This window comes from Phragmites australis, chromosome 15 (genome assembly GCF_958298935.1).
Source record: "Phragmites australis chromosome 15, lpPhrAust1.1, whole genome shotgun sequence".
Classification (NCBI taxonomy): Eukaryota; Viridiplantae; Streptophyta; class Magnoliopsida; order Poales; family Poaceae; genus Phragmites; species Phragmites australis.
This window is the reverse complement of record NC_084935.1, coordinates 26892450-26912678: the sequence shown is the minus strand read 5'-3', so window position 1 is coordinate 26912678 and position 20229 is coordinate 26892450. Positions and strand designations below refer to the sequence as shown.

General features: G+C 44.3%; 3 protein-coding genes across 3 annotated transcripts; 2 read left to right on the top strand and 1 right to left on the bottom strand.

The window, feature by feature from the left end:
* Window positions 1–4301: 4301 nt before the first annotated feature.
* Window positions 4302–6051, bottom strand: LOC133892335 (protein ANTAGONIST OF LIKE HETEROCHROMATIN PROTEIN 1-like). Its single transcript, XM_062333039.1, has 2 exons — window positions 5855–6051; window positions 4302–5599 (listed from the first exon to the last, which is right to left on the bottom strand). The coding sequence occupies exons 1-2, from the start codon at window positions 6015–6017 to the stop codon at window positions 4554–4556; spliced, it is 1209 nt and encodes a 402-aa protein (XP_062189023.1). The 5' UTR covers window positions 6018–6051; the 3' UTR covers window positions 4302–4553.
* A 4082-nt stretch (window positions 6052–10133) lies between these two features.
* Window positions 10134–10895, top strand: LOC133892258 (non-specific lipid transfer protein GPI-anchored 20-like; the record flags this gene model as incomplete). The annotated part of the gene is made up of 2 exons (XM_062332946.1): window positions 10134–10377; window positions 10549–10895. Coding segments are annotated over 2 exons (429 nt in total), but the record flags the coding sequence as incomplete, so codon positions are not given.
* A 1877-nt stretch (window positions 10896–12772) lies between these two features.
* On the top strand, window positions 12773–13932 carry LOC133891926 (non-specific lipid transfer protein GPI-anchored 5-like). The gene is made up of 2 exons (XM_062332640.1): window positions 12773–13472; window positions 13562–13932. The coding sequence occupies exons 1-2, from the start codon at window positions 13055–13057 to the stop codon at window positions 13675–13677; spliced, it is 534 nt and encodes a 177-aa protein (XP_062188624.1). The 5' UTR covers window positions 12773–13054; the 3' UTR covers window positions 13678–13932.
* The last annotated feature ends 6297 nt before the right edge of the window (window positions 13933–20229 follow it).

Genomic DNA, 20229 nt, shown 5'->3' with positions numbered 1-20229 from the left:
ACACCAAGAACCTATTACAAATACGCCACTGAATAAAAGACAATGACCACTGACTTACGACAAAATCTTATCCAGGCCACAAGGCCCTAAGTCCCCGCGCCCCCCTAAACACCAAAGGTGGACATCGTCATATATCGCTCAAAGAACTGACTGAACCCTTGGAGAAGCACCATTAAAGACCACATCGTTCCTGTGTTTCCATATCCACCAAGCGCATAAGATGACCAAGGAATTGAATCCCTTCTTGTGCTGTTTATCAACTCGTCAAAGCGCCCTTCGCCACCAATCACCGAACACCAAGTTATCTTGCGAGAGAGAGAGCAGGACATGACCAAATCTAGAGTGTCCTAGACCAAACCTCCCTTGCGAAGACACAGTTGGTGAGGATGTGCTGATCAATCTCATCTTCTTGATCACACAATGGACAGCGGTCCGAGTGGGGCAATCCGCGACGGGCAAGACGATCGGCAGTCCGCAACCTATTGCGGATAGCCAGCCATAAGATCTTGCACTTGAGGGGAGCCTCGGAGCGCCACAATCTTTGCCATGGTTTGAATCCCACAGAACCCGTGAAGAAAGCCTTGTATGCCGACTTTACTGTAAACAGATCCGTGGCTGAGTGCAACCATCTATGATAGTCCTCCTCTCCCGGTAGCAGCTTAACCCCATCCAGAGCATCCCAAAGCTGTAGGAACTCGATCAAAACACCGGCTGTAAGACTACCACAAATATCATGGATCCAGCGATGAGCTTGAAGAGCTTGAATCACCATCCCCCGGTTAATGGTGCCTTTAGGAACAGCAGCGACCAATGTCGACGCAATCTCCCGCAGTGAGTGGCCATGGAGCCAACGGTCCGACAAGAACAAGGTAGTAAGGCCATTTCCCACTAGAGTAGTAACCGAAATAGCAAACATGGCTGCAGAGTAGGTGTGAGAAGGAAGTTGGAAACCTGCCCAAGGAAGATCTAAATAAGTTTTCTTGAGCCATAACCACTTCATGCGAAGAGCCCAACCCAACATCTCCAGATTATAAATGCCCAAACCCCCCAGCTCCAGCGGACAACATACTTTACTCCAAGCAACAAGGCAATTACCACCGTTGGCCTGTTGTCTTCCTTTCCATAGAAATCCCCGACGAATCATGTCCATAGCTCTAATAGCCCACTTAGGCATATGCATGGCGACCACACGGGGATGGCAGTGAGCATAAACCTAACCAGAATTGTGCGTCCTGCATTGTTCAAAAGTGTCACCTTCCAACCGAGCAGTTTATCCGAAACTTTCTCAATCCATGGGAGCAGATCGGTCTTGCGGAGTTTCCTATCTGAGACAGGGAGCCCCAAATAAGTACAAGGGAACTCCAACCTACCGCAGGACAGGGAAGCATCAATAACCTCCAATTCAGAGTCATGATAACAGATGGGGGCAACGGAGCACTTTTGCAGATTGGTTCGAAGTCCCGATGAGTCCCCGAACTGAGAGAAAATATCTTTGGTGAGCTGCAATTCCTCGTGACTCGGCTGGAGGAATACCACAACATCATCCTCATACAAAGACAGCCACTGACTTGGAACCCGAGTGGTGATAGGCTGCAGCAAACCCAATTCACTTGCCTTCGAGAAAAGGCTACTAAGAATATCCATCACCAAAATGAAAAGCATGAACTAATCATTTCATATTTTGGTATCTTGATGTCAAGCAGCAACTTGCTGGGGATCAAGCTAACTGTCACCAATTTCAGAAAAGCTAAGTGTTCACAAACTTTTTGTCCTACTTGCTTTCCAAAGAATATTCTGTTACCATGTGTTGATGTGTACGAGTCAAAAAATAAAGTGAAACCTGGTTTGGAACCCTAAATGGTGTCAAATATAGATTAACACATAACAAATAACCATAATCAGTTAGTGACAATTTTCTAAAATAATATGTATTTTAGTAGTCAATCTGGCCAAGGATTTGCACTTCTCAAACTGGTGATACACTTTCCAGGAAAACAGAGCCTTGATATGTACATTGCAGGCAATACTTAATAATACGTGTAAATAGCTAACATTATATAAGTAAACAACCACGTCCATGGTAAACAATAAATGTTATTCAGAATAAGAAAATGAAGTACAGCACAAGAATATAGCATTACGAGCTGGTAATGTGGATTGTGGAGAGGTCATCCCAGCATTTTATTGCCATACACCACAAAGGGCATGATAAATCAACTTGCTGATTTATCAATGGATGGAATAAAAATACACAGAGTTATCAGTACATGCTTCAAGATACTAAAGAAACAGACCGTGTTTCTGTACGAGAAAATGAGCAGGGTATGTTTTAACCAAGAAGTCACACACACACAAAAATATCAAATAAAGAATTAGTGGTCTGAATTTTCCAAATTAACTAAAACTGTTCCTATTTTGAGACCAACAAACTGGATGGCGTACCATTAAAAGAACTTATTGCAGGCTTCTATACTTCTACTAAAAATAAGTATTTGACTATAAATAGTCAGGTGCAAATTATTTTCCTTTGGGGAAGTATGAAAGCACTTATGTAGTTAGTTCCAGACAAGGTAAAAATTCCACCAAATAAAAACAGGTGGATGTGATTATCACTGGTTGATTTGGAGGGTTAAAATTCCCCAACAGATGGTAAAGGTTTGATAAATTGGATTGCCTAATGGCTAGTTGGTGAGGTTATTGCTGGTTTGCTGCCTTTGGTTCCTATGAATTCGCTGTTAGTTTAGTTACGTTCTCTTTCGGTTGTGTTAGACAGGTAGGCCTGCAGACAACCATGGGATACATCGGGAGTCCCCAATGATATGGAAAAGGCAGCCAACCTTTTATGTGCCTGTGATGACTATTGCCACTGTATATCAGAAAAGTCCAGTCAAAACTGTGAATACATATTGTGGAATGGACTCACCTCCCTCCATTTCATCTGTCGGGCATCAGCAGTCAACAGCAAAAATAATGCATCTAATTTCTTATACCTACAAGAGAACAAAAACACATCATATAATGTGAAGGCCAACTGAATCAGTAGCATCACCAATCCCCTGAGGCAACAAATCTATGGACTTAGTGGATAAATGCAATCATTCTTATATAATTCTTTGGACTAGAGAGCTGGTACAAGAGCAAAAACTTTCCAATAACTTGTTTACTACTTGTAATGCAGGATTTGATCATGCCATGATGCAGAATAAGATTTAAGGAACTCTAGAGTTGGCCAACCTTTTTTTCCTTTCCATCTGCTGCCTGTAACTCCGTATTTGACCCCATTCCTTGTTCTTCTTTGTATCTATGCACCAAAAGTTTCCGTTTGTGCCAGAAACCATAGTTCATATGCTTTTATCTGCAATTAAAAATGAATTTGGAGATTTGTAGGAATATTTGCAATGCAAGGCTGTTCTATGAAATACTAGTTGTACGCCTTTGGCTTTTGCCTTAAAAACTCGCAAGTAGAGAGCAGTAAAGATTATAAACTATTTCACTTCACTGGAAATTAGCATGTTCTGTTCGAGCAAAACTTCCTATGAAATGTTCTTTCTGTGCAAAGGATTTAAAGAGCAAAAGAGGATAAAACAGTTCCGCACCTTACTATGGTAATGGTGTTTATGATTTATCAAGGAAATCCATGGAAAGCAACTTCGCCGAAAGGCTCATACTAGTTTTATGCAAAGTTAAATGGAAAACTATTGAATGCCGCTTGAACCATTAAATGTATACAACACTACAGCTACTTGCGTTAAAGAATATTCAACTTTGGCTACGACAGAAATTACAACTTTGGCTACGACAGAAATTACAGATTATGAACGAGAAGACCATAAGATAATGACTTCTCATTATTAAACTTGTAATAGGTTCCATCATACCTTAAAAAGCTATGAATTGGGTCTGGCAATCCAGTTACTTCTATTCTCCACTCAAGGAACTAAACAAAAACTTTTATATCTCCCATTCTTATCTATGGTAACTAACTAAATCAAGATCATGCGATCTTTTCTAGACCAGCTTCTCACTTATTTATCAAATTATGTAGTTCATGCTATCTCTGAAGCACTGTAAAACTCTAGACCATCTCATCGCATACTTATCAGGGTGTGGAATTCATGCAATCATGTTCAGGCCATCTCTGATAACAAAAAAGTGTAGTTGTAGAGACTGTGGTCTTGTAATCAACCTAAAATAAGATACCAAATCATTCATGATTAGTTCTCTCCGCATCATGTCATATATAGGTTAATATGCATCATAAGGGTCAGATGACTAGTGCCTGGATAGTTAGCTACCACAAATTCAGTTATATTATGCAAAAACCTTTATGCAAAGATCACTAGATCAGGCCATCAGTAAGATGGGGAATGTCAACATCATGACGAACATAATCTCAAGCATGAGGGTAGTTATTTAGCTTTTCCAACTAGCTAAATCCCTAAAGTAATAAATCATGCCATTTTTGGAGAATATTGCTGGATGCATCTTTACTGAATTGCATCCAGCAAGTCTGACTACAATAAGGGTAACTAAACAAAATAACATAGTTCAGTTCAGTTGGGAGCTTCAGAACTTTGGAGATGTGCTGTAATGACTTCTCTCATCACTTTGCCATTTGGATCCACCTGGTCGCAACTCTCTTCACTGTAACCAGTATCATGATTGTCTGGAAGTTGAACACTAGAAAGCAGATCGTCTTTGCAGTCTATAAGTATATTGTGAAGCAGACAACATACAAGAATTATACTCGGCAACTTATTCTTATCAGGCCTCCACATGACTTTGTGTAAGATCCTCCAGGATCCCTTCAGCCGAGCCAATGCTTTTGTTCCAAGCATCCTTGCAGCTTTTTGACGGGCATTAAAGTTGAGTATTGGGGCAGACAGATTTTTCCCTTCATATGGTGTCATAAGCCATGGAAGTAGAGGATAACACGAATCACCAGCAATGAATTCCCTGATCTCTGCATTCTCTGCCAAAACTTTGACGGGACCATCCAAACGTTTCCCAGCTTCACAGAGCTTGAAAAACTCAGAGCATTTCAACAGGCGTGAAAACGTCATGCTGCCAGGCCAACCGGTAACAATATCAATAAACCTCATCTCATCATCAACAATCCCTTGCAGAAACATACTGTAGTTCTTCGCCGGATCGAACCAATCTTCAGATGACTCAACAGAAGGAAGCGTCATGATTATGTGGGTGGCATCAACGGCACCACAACAATTCGGCAGACCGTAAGCAGCCTCCAGCGTAGCTTTGACCTCTTCTATTTTCTCTTGGTCCGGCCACACCAGATGATGCCGAGCCCTCTCTTCCATGGACTCGATAAACCTCCACGTCACTTGCGAAACAGTAGACTGCCCCACACCGAAAGCAGCCCCCACCGAAACCTGGGAATCACCAGATGCCAACCTCCTCATGGCAATTGCCACTTGCTTCTCCACACTAAGCAGCCTCCCCTCAATGTTGATCAGCCCAGATGGCGGCCTCGAGATCAAATCTTCCCTCACAATGGAGCAGATGTAGTCGAAGGTCCGCCTCGAAGTCCTGAAGAAGTACCTGAATGCCTCCCCCTCATCTGAAGGTGCACCATGGCCTGTCCATCAAAGCAAATCAAGACTTAACCACACATAGACAGACCAAGATTCAGCTCACAATTTCACACGAAAGATTGGGCCTTTCGTCAAGAACGAGGCTGCCGACCCCAAATCTCGGCACATTCACACACAAATACAAAGAATTGGTTGCGGATTTGGGGGATGCAGCAACCAGGACAAAGAATTAATGAAACGGTGGGGGGTGCGAACTGCGAAGAGAGAGGAATCGAGAGCTCCGGGAGGCGTATGTATACCTGACTCGGCGTGCTTGTAGAGGAAGGCGTACCACCACTCGGTGTCCAGGCCACGGAGCTCCGGCGGGAGCAGCGGCGGCGCGCCCCGGAACTTGGCGACCTTGAGCTTGCCGGAGTCCTTGGCCTTCCGCTTCCCCTTCTTGGACTTCTTCATCGGCGGCATCTTCCAAACCCCCCCCCCCCCTGACCCCCTCCCGCTCCCTCCTCCTCCTCCTCCTCCTCTCTCTCTCTCTCTCTCTCTCTCTCTCCCTCCCCTGTCTCACCCTGCTGCTGTCTGCGTTGCCTCTATTTATATCCTCCCACAGGATTACCTGGCAAGGTGAATCAAAGATTTTTTTTAAAAGAGATATTTTGCCATCGCCAACTGACTGGCAAGTGGTACCATGAACTATGTAGGTCCTCCTGTCAATGACTATTTACCAAATCTACGCTCTATTTTTCATTTTTGTAGTTTTGGTCTTTAAAAAATACCATAATGCTCCTTTGCTTAATTACGTCCAACGCAACTCGGTTTACACTCGGCCGTCATTGATCGTGATCCATCGGTCCTGACATAACTAGTTTACACTGAGGCAGCAATGATCGAGCTGTCATGACGCAACTTGGTCTATAATAAAGTGTAATATTTGTGATCTAACTGTTACGGTGCAACTCAGTCTACAGAGAGACACTAGTTATCATGATTCAGCTGTCATAATATAACCTGATCAACAGTGAGGTATCAATGACCGTGATCTTAGCTGTCATGACGCAACTAAATCTACGGTGAGACGCCAATGATCGTGATCGAGCTGTCATGACACAATCCGGTCTACAATGAGTGTCGTGATAGAGATGTCAAATGGGACTATGAACTATGTAGGTCCACCTGTCAATGACTATTTACCAAATCTACGCACTATTTTTCATTTTGTAGTTTTGGTCTTTAAAAACTACCATAATGCTCTTTGGCGTACGTCGAACCCAACCTGGTTTACACTTAAGTGTCATTGATTGTGATCCAGCTGTCACGACGTAACCCGATCTACGATGAGGCACAAGTAGCTGTCATGACGCAATCCAGTCTACAGTGAGGCGCCAGCGGCCGTGATCAAGCTGTTATGATGCAACTTGGTCTACAGTGAGGCGCTCCAGCTGTCATGACGCAACCCGATCTACAGTGAGGCACCAGTGACTGTGATCTACCTGTCGTGACGCAACCTGATCTACACTGTACGCTAAAACACGTGTGACTGTGATCCAACTGTCATGATGCAACCTGATCCAAATTGAGGTGCGAGTGATCATAATCGAGCTGTTACGACGCAACTCGGTCTACACTGAAGCGTCGATTACCATAATCCAGTTGTCATGGCATCTTCTCCGCCACATAGGGACTCGTGTCTATGCATCTCACCAAGATGCCTGCGATGACCAGAAAACAAAGCGACGACCTGACCAAAGGTAACTCGATAATGATCGACTTCATGGGCTCTACTTAGTTCGTCTTAGTTATCCATCACCTCCTCTATGGGTTTTCTTTACGATTTTTAGGCTCATTTGAGGTTTCAAAAAGTCAATTTCTCAACATTGCCCCCAATTAGCAGCACCATAAATTTGAGTTTTAGGCGGCTGTTTGTTCTTGTAGTTCAACAGGCAATTGATAAATTATCATCAAGCGCATGATTCGGATTAGTTTCAGAAGTGACCACAATTAGATCATCAAACTGATGAGTGAAACCAAAAGAACTTGCCACTTGGCATATCATTACAGCTTTGTTTCATAGGATGAAAAAAAATGGTTCTCTACTGTTTCTTTTTTTATTTGTTTAGATGAAAAAAGGCTGGACAACCTGGAGACCCTAAAAACTTCACGACTAGAAATGCATCCTAGTAGGTGGTGGTTTAGCTCTTACCGTAATCGGTGGTGAAGCTATTTGTAAAATAACAATGGTGCACTACTTCACTGTACACGTGGGAATATACATAAATTGATTGTTTTTTGGGTGAATAATTTGGAGTCAAAAGAGGTAAATTTTTGTTTTGCTCTTGTGCAGCACCCTAGTATAATGTGGTTTCACCCCTAGCCGCTCCGACGTCCAACAACAACCATAAAGTGCAAGCCAAAAGAAGAATTTTTCTGAATCTATTTCTATTTTTGGAATGGTCACTGCTGAATCTTTTTTTTAGAGAGAGAGGAAAATGGTCACTGCTGATGGGTCTCCACTCTTCATCAAGTTTCTTTCGACAGAGAAAAAAAAAACCAAAAAATTCACAGAGGCCCGTTAGCAGTGATCACATGTTATTGGGCCTCCATAAGCCCATGAAACTCCGGTTACTGGGCCATGTAAGTGCCGATTGTGAAGGTTCGCAGAATTCTGAAATTTTATATTTATATATTTTTATTTTTCAATATTTTTAAAAATATTATTTTTGCAAATATTAAAAAATAAAAATGTATAAAAAATCCAGAATTCTAAACAAAAGGATAAATTTTGTGCCACATTCCAATTGCCAGGAGCCTGTGAACATCTCTAGTGGAGAAGGTACATGAAACAAAGTGTCCACGCAAAAATCGAAAATCAGTGTTAATCCTCAGAGTTTTACCACTAATGCACCCATACAGCCCAAACTCCTACATCTAAAGATGTCCAAATGGGCCGTGTAACATAAGTCGGCCTGAGGCATGACACTGTTGGCACGGCTCAAGCACGGCCCGATCCGAGCGTAGATGGGTCGGGCAGGCACGGCACGAGGCCTCGGGCTGTGCCTGGGCTGAGCGTGCGGCACAACAGGTCGGCAAGATCCGGCCCGGATATTTCGGATCGGCACGGGTACGACCCAGAAATTTCGGGCTGACACGGGAACAGCCCGGCATGGCACGGCACGGCCTGGGCATACGATGGCCTAGGAGGCACAGTCGGCACGGCCCGGCACGGCCCAGCGTGCCGGCTCGGCACGCGACGGCCTAGATGGCACGGCCCAGCAGGCATGCCTGGGCCGGCAGTAGCCGTTGCGGGCCCGGTCGGCACGCGGGGGCACAATGGGCACGCAGGGGCACTCGGGTTAACGGATTACTGCTTTTTATTTATTTGATTGGCCCGAAGTATCTGGGTAAGTCCGGAGTATCTGGGTTCCAGAGTATCCGGACCATCCTCCGATAAAGACTTTCGGTTAGTATTATTTTAATTTGACTTGGAACCTCCGGGTTGATCCAGACTATCCGGGATATACCAGACACTCCGAGTGAGATTCCGAGCGGATTATAACCGCGCGTTCAAAAGTATCATTTACAACTTAAAAAAACTATCAGTTACATTCTATTAGATAGACCAATTACAACCGCGCGTTCAAAAGTACATAATTACAATAAGAAGCTAATGAGTTATATATATATATACATATGTATATATATATACCAGAGTTACATTTTAGATCTTACTTTGATTATAAGAAATTCGTTGGAGTTATGTCTATTCATAACGTAATTAAAACTCAATTTCTTTTTATTTGCATCTAATTATAATTATATATATATAAATAATGAGAAAAGAAACCAACATTGGTATCTAGTTGCACAATTGCTACGCAATGGTGAATGGTGAAGTCAGTGTTCATTACAGGTATCCTTTCAAAGAAAATGACAACATTATTTCCTTGTGCGTGGGGGAAATCAATAAGCAAATAATTTGGTGATGAACTTAATCAAGCAAAATTTGACAAGAAAGTAATTCATCCGATCATAAATACATATCAGATTTTAAAAGATTCAGTCAAACTTTTAAATTTTTGACTAATAATAACTTTCAAAATATTTAGTTTGGAAACATTATAATCATATGTGTAGATTGAAAATATCTATCATAATATCACAAATTCAATGTATTTTATAAATATATTCTAATAAAAAATATGTATTAGAGATAGTGTTTTATCTAAAACGATATTTATTTATGATCGGATGAGTAAAAAAATTAGTTATGGTTGTTACATTGACCAACTTCTGATCTACCAACATGACACCTCACAGTCACATTCCTCTCGCATCCAATCCCTTCATCTCCCTATATAAACACAAACACATTTGCAACGACGCATCGCATCACTGCAACTACAAGCAGCCACGTACTCTTCTAGCAACAAATCATCCAAGCTTTTCCCTCAAAAAGAAAAAAAAAACCTAGTGCGATCGAGTTGTGTTTCCGTGAGAGGTACCTGGCATTCAGAGGGATCGAGATGGGTCTGAAGCTGTTCAGGCTGCTGCTCGCCGCGGCCGCGGTAGTGATGGTGCTCATCGCGCCGGCGTCCGGGCAGGGCGTCGCTGGTCACCAGCTTCACCCCGTGCCTCGACTTCATCACGAACGGCACCGCTTCCCTGACGGCCGACTGCTGCCGGTCCCTGGGGGCGCTGGTGAAAGCGAGCACCGGCTGCGCGTGCCTCATCCTCACCGGGAACGTGCCGCTCGGCGTGCCCATCAACCGGACGCTCGCCGTCACGCTGCCCAAGGCGTGCAACTCCATGTCCGTCCCGCTGCAGTGCCGAGGTAATCGATCGACTGAGCACGAGCGTTAACTGCAGTACCTGACGGTCGAGGTGACGACGTGCTAATCCATCCGCATCTGCTTGATCTGGCGTGGAAATTTCTTGGAAATTTTACTGATCAACGCCGTGGGTTTCTTCGAACTCGCAGCGCCGGCAACGCCAGGGCCTGAAGCGCCGGCAACGCCAGGGCCTGAAGCGCCGGCACCGCCAGCGGAGCCCACCGCGACGCCGCCGGTCAGCCAGGGGCAGACGAGGCCGATGGTGGTGCCCAGCTCCGCCAGGACAGCGAGCTCTCACGTGCCCGCGACGGCCGCGTTCCTCCTGCTGCTGCTCGCGGCTGGGGCCGCGGTGGTGTGATCGGCTGGTCGTTGCACTAGTCAGCTGAGCAACGCGACGAGTGGTGTGTTTTGTGCTTGTTTACAAGCAGAGTGATTTGGGGCTCTGAATTGGTATTCTTTCAGTTATAGTTTTATACGTAGTGAATATGTTTCATTGAATTCAATAGCGACTGTGGTCTTGGAGTCTCTGATACATAGATTACAAGGTTAAAAAAGGAAAAAGAAGAATTGATCAGTCACCTGCAAACTTGCACTCAGATGAGAAGTGCGCAAATTCAACGAAAATATGCCACAACGAAACTCATGCCTTTCCCCTTCGCAAAAAAATAACAATAAAATGATGCATTTGGAAATAAATCTTTGCTGAACAAATAGATTGGTGGCTGCAACTACTTCAACGAGCAAATAAATCTTTTCTGAATAGTTCTTGCAAGTGCATACATATTCAGAGTTTATCTTCCACAGTTACCAACTGGAAGTCCAAACCACGCAAGACTTGATATGCAGAAGCAGACTTCTGCCCTCTCGCGTTTGCCAGGTATGTATCGAAGGTGAGGGTGAATTCAAAGGCTTGGGTCATGGCTAAGTGAAAGTGACTCAATCTTTGGTGCCCAAGGATTCTTCTGCACAGCTTGGAATATCTCGGTCTAATGCCTTTAAGAGCTGGAGTTAGGCTAAATGTCCCTCTATACATAGAGAAATGTAGTTTTTTTATTACCCTTATTCAAAAGGTAACAAGGGGTACCAAAATTATAACTTGGGAGGTACCTCTTTGTACCTTTCCAAGAACCTGAAAAACCTCAAGAAAAATTCAGGCCAAGAGCCTAACAATGGCCAGGCTAGCACTGTCTTATTGCCATCATGTTGGACGGCTGAGATACGTCCTAAGGAAAGGGGTGAGAGCATAAAACTTTTCCTGTGCTTCAATTGAGGCTCTCTAATTTGTGTATTTGGATTCTGGATTTGGTTTGAGGAGCACTAGATTTGAGAAGTTTGACAGCTCTGTTGGCCAGAGATTTCAATTTCATTTTACAATTTTTTTCGTTCACCAGCGAAACGACCGAAATTCGTGATATTTTGCCAAAATTTTAGTCATTTTTAGTCCTCTGCTCTATGGGTCACACATATCAGTGAAAATAAATTCTGAAATTAGATATTTCGTTTTCCTCTGAAATTCCCGAAATTCAAATATATAGCGTGCAATCTTGATAGAAGCTCTGTTTGAGAAGCCAACAGTCTCCAATGCACCTAAGGTTAGGGACCCGTGTTACATTCCTACTATCAAGTGTAAGGTAAGTTGATTTATGGTTTGCTCCAGTGAACTAAATTTTAAAGAGGATATAGCACATTTCATTTGATGAAGCTAAAAACATTACCCTAGTCAGATCATAATATAGTGTTGTTGCTATTTCCAATGTGAACTGCAAACTCTGACACCTTCTAAAAGTCTAAAACGCAGAAATCAGAACTTCTGAGGTTATCTTCAACCATTTTTATTTTATTTCATTTTCTTTTTTATTTTTCCCTCCGTTCACATTTCTTTTATTTTTTTCTCATCTCTTAACAGTTTCCTTTTAAAGAGTTTCGCGAAGAGAATCCCGAGATGAAATAAATGATCTTGAGAATTTTTTTGAAAGAAACTGTGAAGGGAAACTGTTAGAGCGCTGAAGAGAAAAAATATTTCTTTGTGAAAAAAATATAACTCACGAAGAGAATCCATTAGAGATGATCTATACACTTAAGAATCAAACAACAACCCGGGACACATGGGTGGTTGCATTTGCATGCACAACAACAATCGAATGCTACTACTCAAAGTTATCATCAACCGACCAACCACTTTTACCTGCTGCTTAACAACTTTTGACAGAAGAGGGAGAAAAGGGACATCCGACCAGCAGACAACAAGCAACACTTGACACCACCACAGCAAAAGCATGTTTGGTTCCTCTGTCAGTTTGCAACTTCCAACACGGCAGTGCAGAGATCAACGGCACCTGGTCAGGTTCGTATGGGAGACTGATAAAAATTCTAACGGCAGAACACATGAGTACATGGCTGAATGCTATTCTGAATTCTGGAATTCTGAAGTTCTACTAACAACTCCTGCAAGAAAACCATTTTCCTTTGCGAGAGTAGGAAAGTTCAGGTCACCTACTTAACCGCCCTGTCGTCCTGTTTCTTCGCCACCTCTGCACCGCTCAGAACCACCTATAAAACCACTCACAAATCACAGAAACCACACAAACAAAACGCAAATCACAGAAACCTAGAGAGAGTGATCCATACAGAGCCAGGCAGTATCAAGTCTCAGCAAGGCAGGAAGCTAGCAATCAAGAAATGGCGGCAAGAGGGGTGGCCAGCCTCGCGGTGGCGGTGATGGTTGTGGTGGTACTTTTGGCCGGCGGCGCGACCGCGCAGTCGCCTTCGTCGCCGTCGAACCAGTGCACGTCGGTGCTGGTGAGCCTGTCGCCGTGCCTGAACTACATCTCGGGCAATGAGTCCACGGCGCCGGCGTCCTGCTGCACGCAGCTGGCCAAGGTGGTGCAGTCGGACCCGCAGTGCCTCTGCGTCGCGCTCAACGCCGACCCGGCGTCGCTCGGGCTCAACGTCAACCGGACCCGCGCGCTGGGGCTTCCCGACGCGTGCAAGGTCAAGACGCCGGACGTCAGCAACTGCAAGGGCGCCGCTGCTTCTCCGACATCGCCGTCGTCGTCCGGGACGCCGGCGGGGCAGACGCCAGCTTCCGGCGCCACAGGTACGTACTACCTGGAGACCAACGCACTGAATAGTTTCGGCTGTCTGAATTCCAGTCTCTGACGGTCATGTGCCTTGCGGTGGATGCAGGGTCCAAGACGACGCCGACGACATCCGAGACCGGTGCCGCAGCGTCGCCTCGGGGGTCGGCCGGCCTTGTCGCCGGTTTCATCGTCGCGGCCGTTCTCGCCGTCTTCGCGGTGTGACCCGATGCCGGCTGTAGCGATTGCATTTCGCCGGCTTTGGAACGGGTGCTGGTGTCGTGTAGCGTTGGAATTGCAACCGATTTGTGTTGTTCCATTGGTGACGGCGAGAGGCTTGAGCCATTTGTGCATGAACTCCATCTTAGTCTCCATAGCTACCGCTCCCATTTGTGATTTGTACCGTGAGAGAGAGCATGATTATTTGCTTGATTCATCACTGCATTCGTTCTGAATAAAGATGCCTCGATTGTTTTTTAACCTGTTTCTGTGATAGTTTATCTCATTCCATGGCCATGAGCATGTAAGAATCCTTGTGGTTGCGGTACCACTGACCCATGAACTGAACCCTTGGGGGCATGTCTGCCCTTAAGGCCAGTTCTTACTTTGCCGGTCGACGAACAAGATTATATTGAATGGGGGAATAGTAATACTAATTATAAGGGAAATTTGATCATATATTCTAATGTTGATCAACATTTGGTACTACATCTAAAATTGACTATCTTTTTATCTTTTGATTATATGCTCCACAGGTTTATCCTTTAACTCTCTTGTCTAATACTACATTTTATTACAAACTAGTTCGACATATGAACAAAACATAATCAACTTTAAATATATTATCAAAGTTGATCTAAGAGGAAACGCGCAGCAGCTTAGAGGTAAACGCGATCTAGTGACTCTTCTAGAAGTAGCAGTTCTTATCCTAGATGTAGCAGTTGCACCAACCACAACGAATTCGCACGGAATAATGAGACGCAAAATACAGCTTGGTCTGAAACTCTAAATTGTAAAGGAGATGAATCTACTACTCTGTCCATTTAAAAATAATAGGTGTATTTCTTTTAACTTTAGTCTTTGAAATTATATTTTGACTAATTTTTTTTTATAAAATATATTATTTATAGCTACAAAACTTATATAGGTGAAATTATTTTGCATTGTGAATCTAGTTGTATAGTTTTTATATACTACATTATTATAATTTGATTAAATGTTAGTCAGTTAATTTTTACAAAAAGAAGTATACCTATTATTTTTGAATAGAGGGAGTACAACAGTAGCTAGTCTACCCTGCAGAAATAGAGCTTTTGTTTGTTTTCCGGAGAGGATCAGAGTTGTTAACAAGAGAGGAAAACCAGGTGGATGCTAAAAAGCAAACGTCTATATTTACAAAAAAAACTCAGGCGATGGCTGTGAGCCGTTGGATGGATTTACAGCTGTTTTCAACCTCCGATTTACAGCTGTTTTCAACCTCCGTCCATAGGCTTGCTTGCGCTACGGCTTTGGCGCCACAGCTCACCCCCGCTTGTCGCCCTCCATTCGTCTCCGACAGCACTCCCACCACCATGGTAACCTAGCGTCCTTGCCTCCTCCGTCGCTAGCACTGGCCCACCGGCTGTTCTCCACCACCCATGGCTGACAGCGTGAAAACGAAAACTAACCTGCCAAAGACTTTTGGATCCTCTTGGGATCTCGTTCTATTATAGCGCTGGATTACAACGATTGGATCCGAATAAACATGATCAACGTAACAACCTGGGCGCGGTCACCACATCCCGGTAGACTCGGCCTCAACGCACGCCTCGCTCACGCTATGCCGTTCAGTTAACTCAGCTAAGTACAACTCAATTTTCTATCAGACCCCCACAATCCTAGCATGATCTTCTCATGTTGAGATTGTAGCTAATGAAGCTGAACGATGGCTTTAGTGAATATGTCTGCAATCTGGTCCTTGGATGAGATGAACTTGACCTCCAGTGCTCACGAACAAAGTGAAAATCGACTTCTATATGCTTAGTGAGAGCATGAAAGACTGGATTGGCACTGAGATACGTTGCTCCGAGGTTGTCACACCAAAGTGTTGGCGACTTATGCTGAGAAATGCCAAGTTCTTTCAGCAAGGATAGAACCCACACTACCTCTGCAGTGACATTGGCGATGATTTTATATTTGGCTTCGGTGCTTGATCGGGACACCGTCGGCTGTTTGCGTGAACTCCAGGATACCAAGTTTGATCCTAAGAAGACAGCAAAGCCACTAGTTGATGTCGATCATCAGGGCACCCTGCCCAATCGGCATCCGAAAATGCATTGATGCCAATTTCTGCTGAACTGTGTATCTTCAGTCCTTCATCAATTGTCCCTTTCACAAAACGAAGTATTCGTTTAACAGCAGTGTCGGAGGATGAACTCCACAAGCGAGAATTTGGAGGGACCCCCTTTGAGATTCGGCCGAGGGGATGATTTTGAATCTACTTCGTACGAGAATTAATGAGAGTAAATGGGATGCAGGTGGGATGGATGATCGGATGCTAGTGGAAATAAATGCTCAGGGGATTTTAGACAGGTTCGGGCTGCAAGGAGCGTAATACCCTACTCCTGTGTGTATGCTATAAATGCTCTGAAAATAGCTCTCTGAGGATCTCTGGTGTTACAAGGGTTTCTGTCTAAGTCTAGAGCTTTGTGAGTTCTGTCTGTCGAACTTCTTGAACTTGTCTTCTATCACTTCAACCTTCAAAGCTTTCGTCCTCTAAAAAACCTTGTGTTCTGAAGCGCTTGTCCTCGTCGTCGGGGCGCACCCCCACCTTTTATACCGTCGGGGGGGGGGGGGGGGGCTTGGCGTGCCTAGAAAGGAGGGCACGAGTCCCAAGGCGCCATAAATGGAAAGTAACCATCATAGGCTGCAGCTTGATGTTACCGGGGGGTTGAAAACACGCCCCCGCCCGGTCCTGTCATCATCATCCCACTTTTCAGCGGGTGCAGCAGGGAGGGCCCACCGGGCAGCCACCGAGCAACCCCGTGTGCCCGCCCGGTCAGAGCGAGCCTGACACAGCAGAGCGGCAGGCGATATGCCTCGAGCCCAGCGACGATATCCCGAGGCGCACTGGATGACGCGCGATGGGACCCGCCGCATTAAATGTCCCCACGCCTCCCTGCCAGGCAGTGGCAGGGACTGACAACAGGCGTGGGGGGAGTGGTTGGAAGTGACAGGCCACGCTCCCTCTTAAATGCAGTATCAGGCCTCTCACCAACTGACACCTCACCGCTGAGCCCTTGTGGGGTCCATCGGCAATGGGCTTCTCAAGTCCTCGGGGAACTTTGGGTGCTCGGGGACTACTGTTCATAGCCCCGAGCACTCTCTCCCGGATATGCCTTTTCTCGGTCCTCGGGGAACTCAGGTACTAAGGAACCACTGTTCATGGCCCCGAGCGCCCTCTCCCGGAACTGTGCCTGCTCAGGTCCTCGAGGAACTCGGGTACTCGGGGACCACTGTTCATGGCCCCGAGCACCCTCTCCCGGAACTTGGTCTTCTCGGACCTCGGAGAGATAATCCTCGAGGGAAGGCACCACGTGGCACTCTGCCGTCTTGGCCTGGGGACTCGGGGACCCCTGGTTCCCATGTCACCGACAAGCAGCCCAGTGTACATCAGTAGGAGCTTGGATATACTGACACACTCAGTTTACCACAAAGGAAATGTTTGGTCTGGTAATTGTCAGATACTGAAGACCACCGACAATGCTTCGATACTGAAAATGTGCATGTCCGGACAGTGCTGAACCTTGATCTCGAGACAGCCTTTCACTAGCAACCATAGGAGTTGAAATGGGTTTACATGTGTGCATATTGGCCTTCTTCAGCAGATCCTGAGCATATCTCTTTTGGGATAGAACAATTCCCCCCTTTTTTATTTCACTTCAATACCCAGGAAGTAATTAATTACATCAAGATTATTGTTTTCTAAAATTTGATGCACTACTGAGGGAGCAGGGTGTCCAAGCCGTCGATGCCACAACTCTCTGGTAGTTTTGGCTGAATGAAGAGCTTAGATGGATTTATTTGGAAGCAGGTAAAGTCCATCCTCACATTTTCCTGTGAGGAGAGTTGTTCTCGTGGCTCGATCCTTGACAATAAAGCAATGTGGATGAAATTCAATATAAGCATCATTGTCAGAGGTAAGTTTATGAACGGACAATAGGTGATGGTTGATTTTTGGAACATGTAAGATATTTTTCAGTATCAAGTCACGAGAAACAGCAACAATAGATGAGTCTCTTACATGAGTTATGGACAAACCTGTTCCATTGGCGACTTGCACTTGATCACCACCGGCGTAGCGCTCCTTTGAAAGTGCATCTAGCCCCTATATGTGGTTTTGGTAATTGATTACAATACATATGGACTAACAATGATGTTGAGTTTATTAGTAGGTTGTTCCATAGGTGATGCATGGATGAGAGATATGCACGAGCTCTAGGTAAATGGGGAGATTGAAAATGCATCGAGATGAATGAGCTCTAGGTGATGCTCGGGTAAGTGATGACAATGCATATGGACTAACAATCATATTGAGAATTGCTATTAGGTTATTCCATAGGAGATGCATAAATGATGAAGCATGGATTCCTTGAGAATACCATGAGTTCAAAGAATTGCATCAAAAGTTATTGAGATTTTAGTGATGCTCATAAGAAGAAGAAGAAGCTCAATAAGATTAGCAATAAGCTTGAAGGCTAAGTTACTTGTGGAGATCAAGTAACTAAAGGTATGCCTTGTTAATAAAGTTTTATGGACTAACCCATGTGCTATGTGTTTAAGAATGAGTGGGGTTAGGTTCTATATGAAGATTGATAATATGCATAAAGGCTAATAAGTTACTTGTGAAGATCAAGTAACTTAAGGTATAAATATTGTCATTTCGGTTTCATAGACTAACCCATGTGCTTTGTGCTTGAGAGTGAATTAGGGTTAGGATCCATAAGAAGACATAAGTTGAATTGAAATCATATATGATAAGAGTGAAGAACAAGAGTGGACTCCATATTTGATAAAATGAATTCCTTGAAGATGTTGAATACAAAGTGGTTTTCTATGGCAAGACGATGAAAGGAAAGCAAGACTTGGCTGCGATGGACCATCCGTGGTGAAGGGCAAGCAAATGGCTTGGCGCCGAAGGACCAATGCGGTGGTGAAGAGCGAGTGAAGGTTTTGCGCCGATGGACTGTGCGAAGCCATGGGAAGCTATGGATGATTCACATCAATCATATGAAGAATCAAGAAGAGCTGGAGTGAAGAATATACGGAAGTTGGAATCCCTCAAGGTTTGAAAGAAAGAAACGGTACTTGAAAGTTTTCATATGCTCAAAGTGGTTCAAACGAGTTTTATCTTTGTATTTGAGTATAGGTATGCTGCACTATTAAGAAGGATGCAACGTGAGCTAATTGTCATGTCTCAGTGCTCAAGAGTTTCTAACCAAACCCAAGTGAGTTTTCTTTTTAGAAATCCCGGTGTGGAAAGTGTGGAAGTGTTCGAATTGGGTTTCGGAGTGTTCCTAATTTGATCCTATATATTTTAGTTCATGAATCAGTTGGGATGTGTAGCCATCTGAATAAACTTTTCATAGAGTCCAAAATCGTCAAAATCGGACTCCGGGATCAAAAGTTATCGTCGTTTTTTAGAGGTCAGCTGTGCTAAACCCGGATCCTCCGGGGTAGGCCGGATACTCCGGGTTGTCCGGAGTCTTTGGTTGAGACTCCGCCAGAGAGTCTCGATTTGGGTTGTTTTAGTTGACCCGGATACTCTGGTGTACCCCGGAGACTCCTGGTATGACCAGAAAAGTTGAGTAACGGCTAGTTTTTTGAAGTGGGCTATTTATATCCGCTCACCCCCATCCTTTGGGGCTGCTACAAGGGCATAAAAGAAACACTTTTTAGAACCAAAAGAACTCCCTTCCACTCCATTCTAGTGTGTGATTTGAGAAGAAAAGTGAGTTGGGTTGAGAGATTGGAAGATTAAGTGCAAGTGAGCCAAATCCAATTTTAAGCACTCGAGTTCATCAACAAGAAATTCGATTGCATTTGTTACTCTTGGAGGTGAAGCCTCCTAGCCGTCTAGGTGTTGCCCGGTGAGCTCCCGCGCATGTGGTGAGCTGCGGGAAAGTTTGTGAAAGTCGATCTTGCATCTGAAAGGAAAGAGATAAAGCTAGTGGATCGAGTAAAGTGGTTGAAAGAGACCCGGCTCGTTGGAGCTTCCTCAACGGAGACGTAGGATTCACGGTGGTGAATCCGAACTTTGGAAAACAAATTTTGTATCTCCTCTTTTGTTCCTCTACTTTTGAGTTTTGCTCAATCTTTATGCATATTGCTCGATCTACTTGTTTGTGTGTATTTGAGTTTAGGTTCTCCGTGAATCTACTTAGGATCATCTCGGAAACACATGGCATCACTTGGTTTAAGCTAGAACTCTCTACCCATCCTTTATATTCAGTTTCGGGCTCAGTTCTGTATAGAACCCGGAGAATCCGGACTTTACCGAAGATTCCGGACCTGTACAACCCGGAATATTCAGACTACCCCGGATACTCCGGATAAACAGTGATTTCAGGCGTGTGAACAGTGTTTTCAGCTTTTTTAATTTAAGTTTTATTGCATGTCTCTTACTAGAATTGAATAATTTTTGTCACCTTAGGATTGTAATTTTCACACTTATTTAGGGTGATTGTGCACTAGTTGAACCTAGCATATTTAGGTTTTTTACTTGTGAAAAATTCGTTA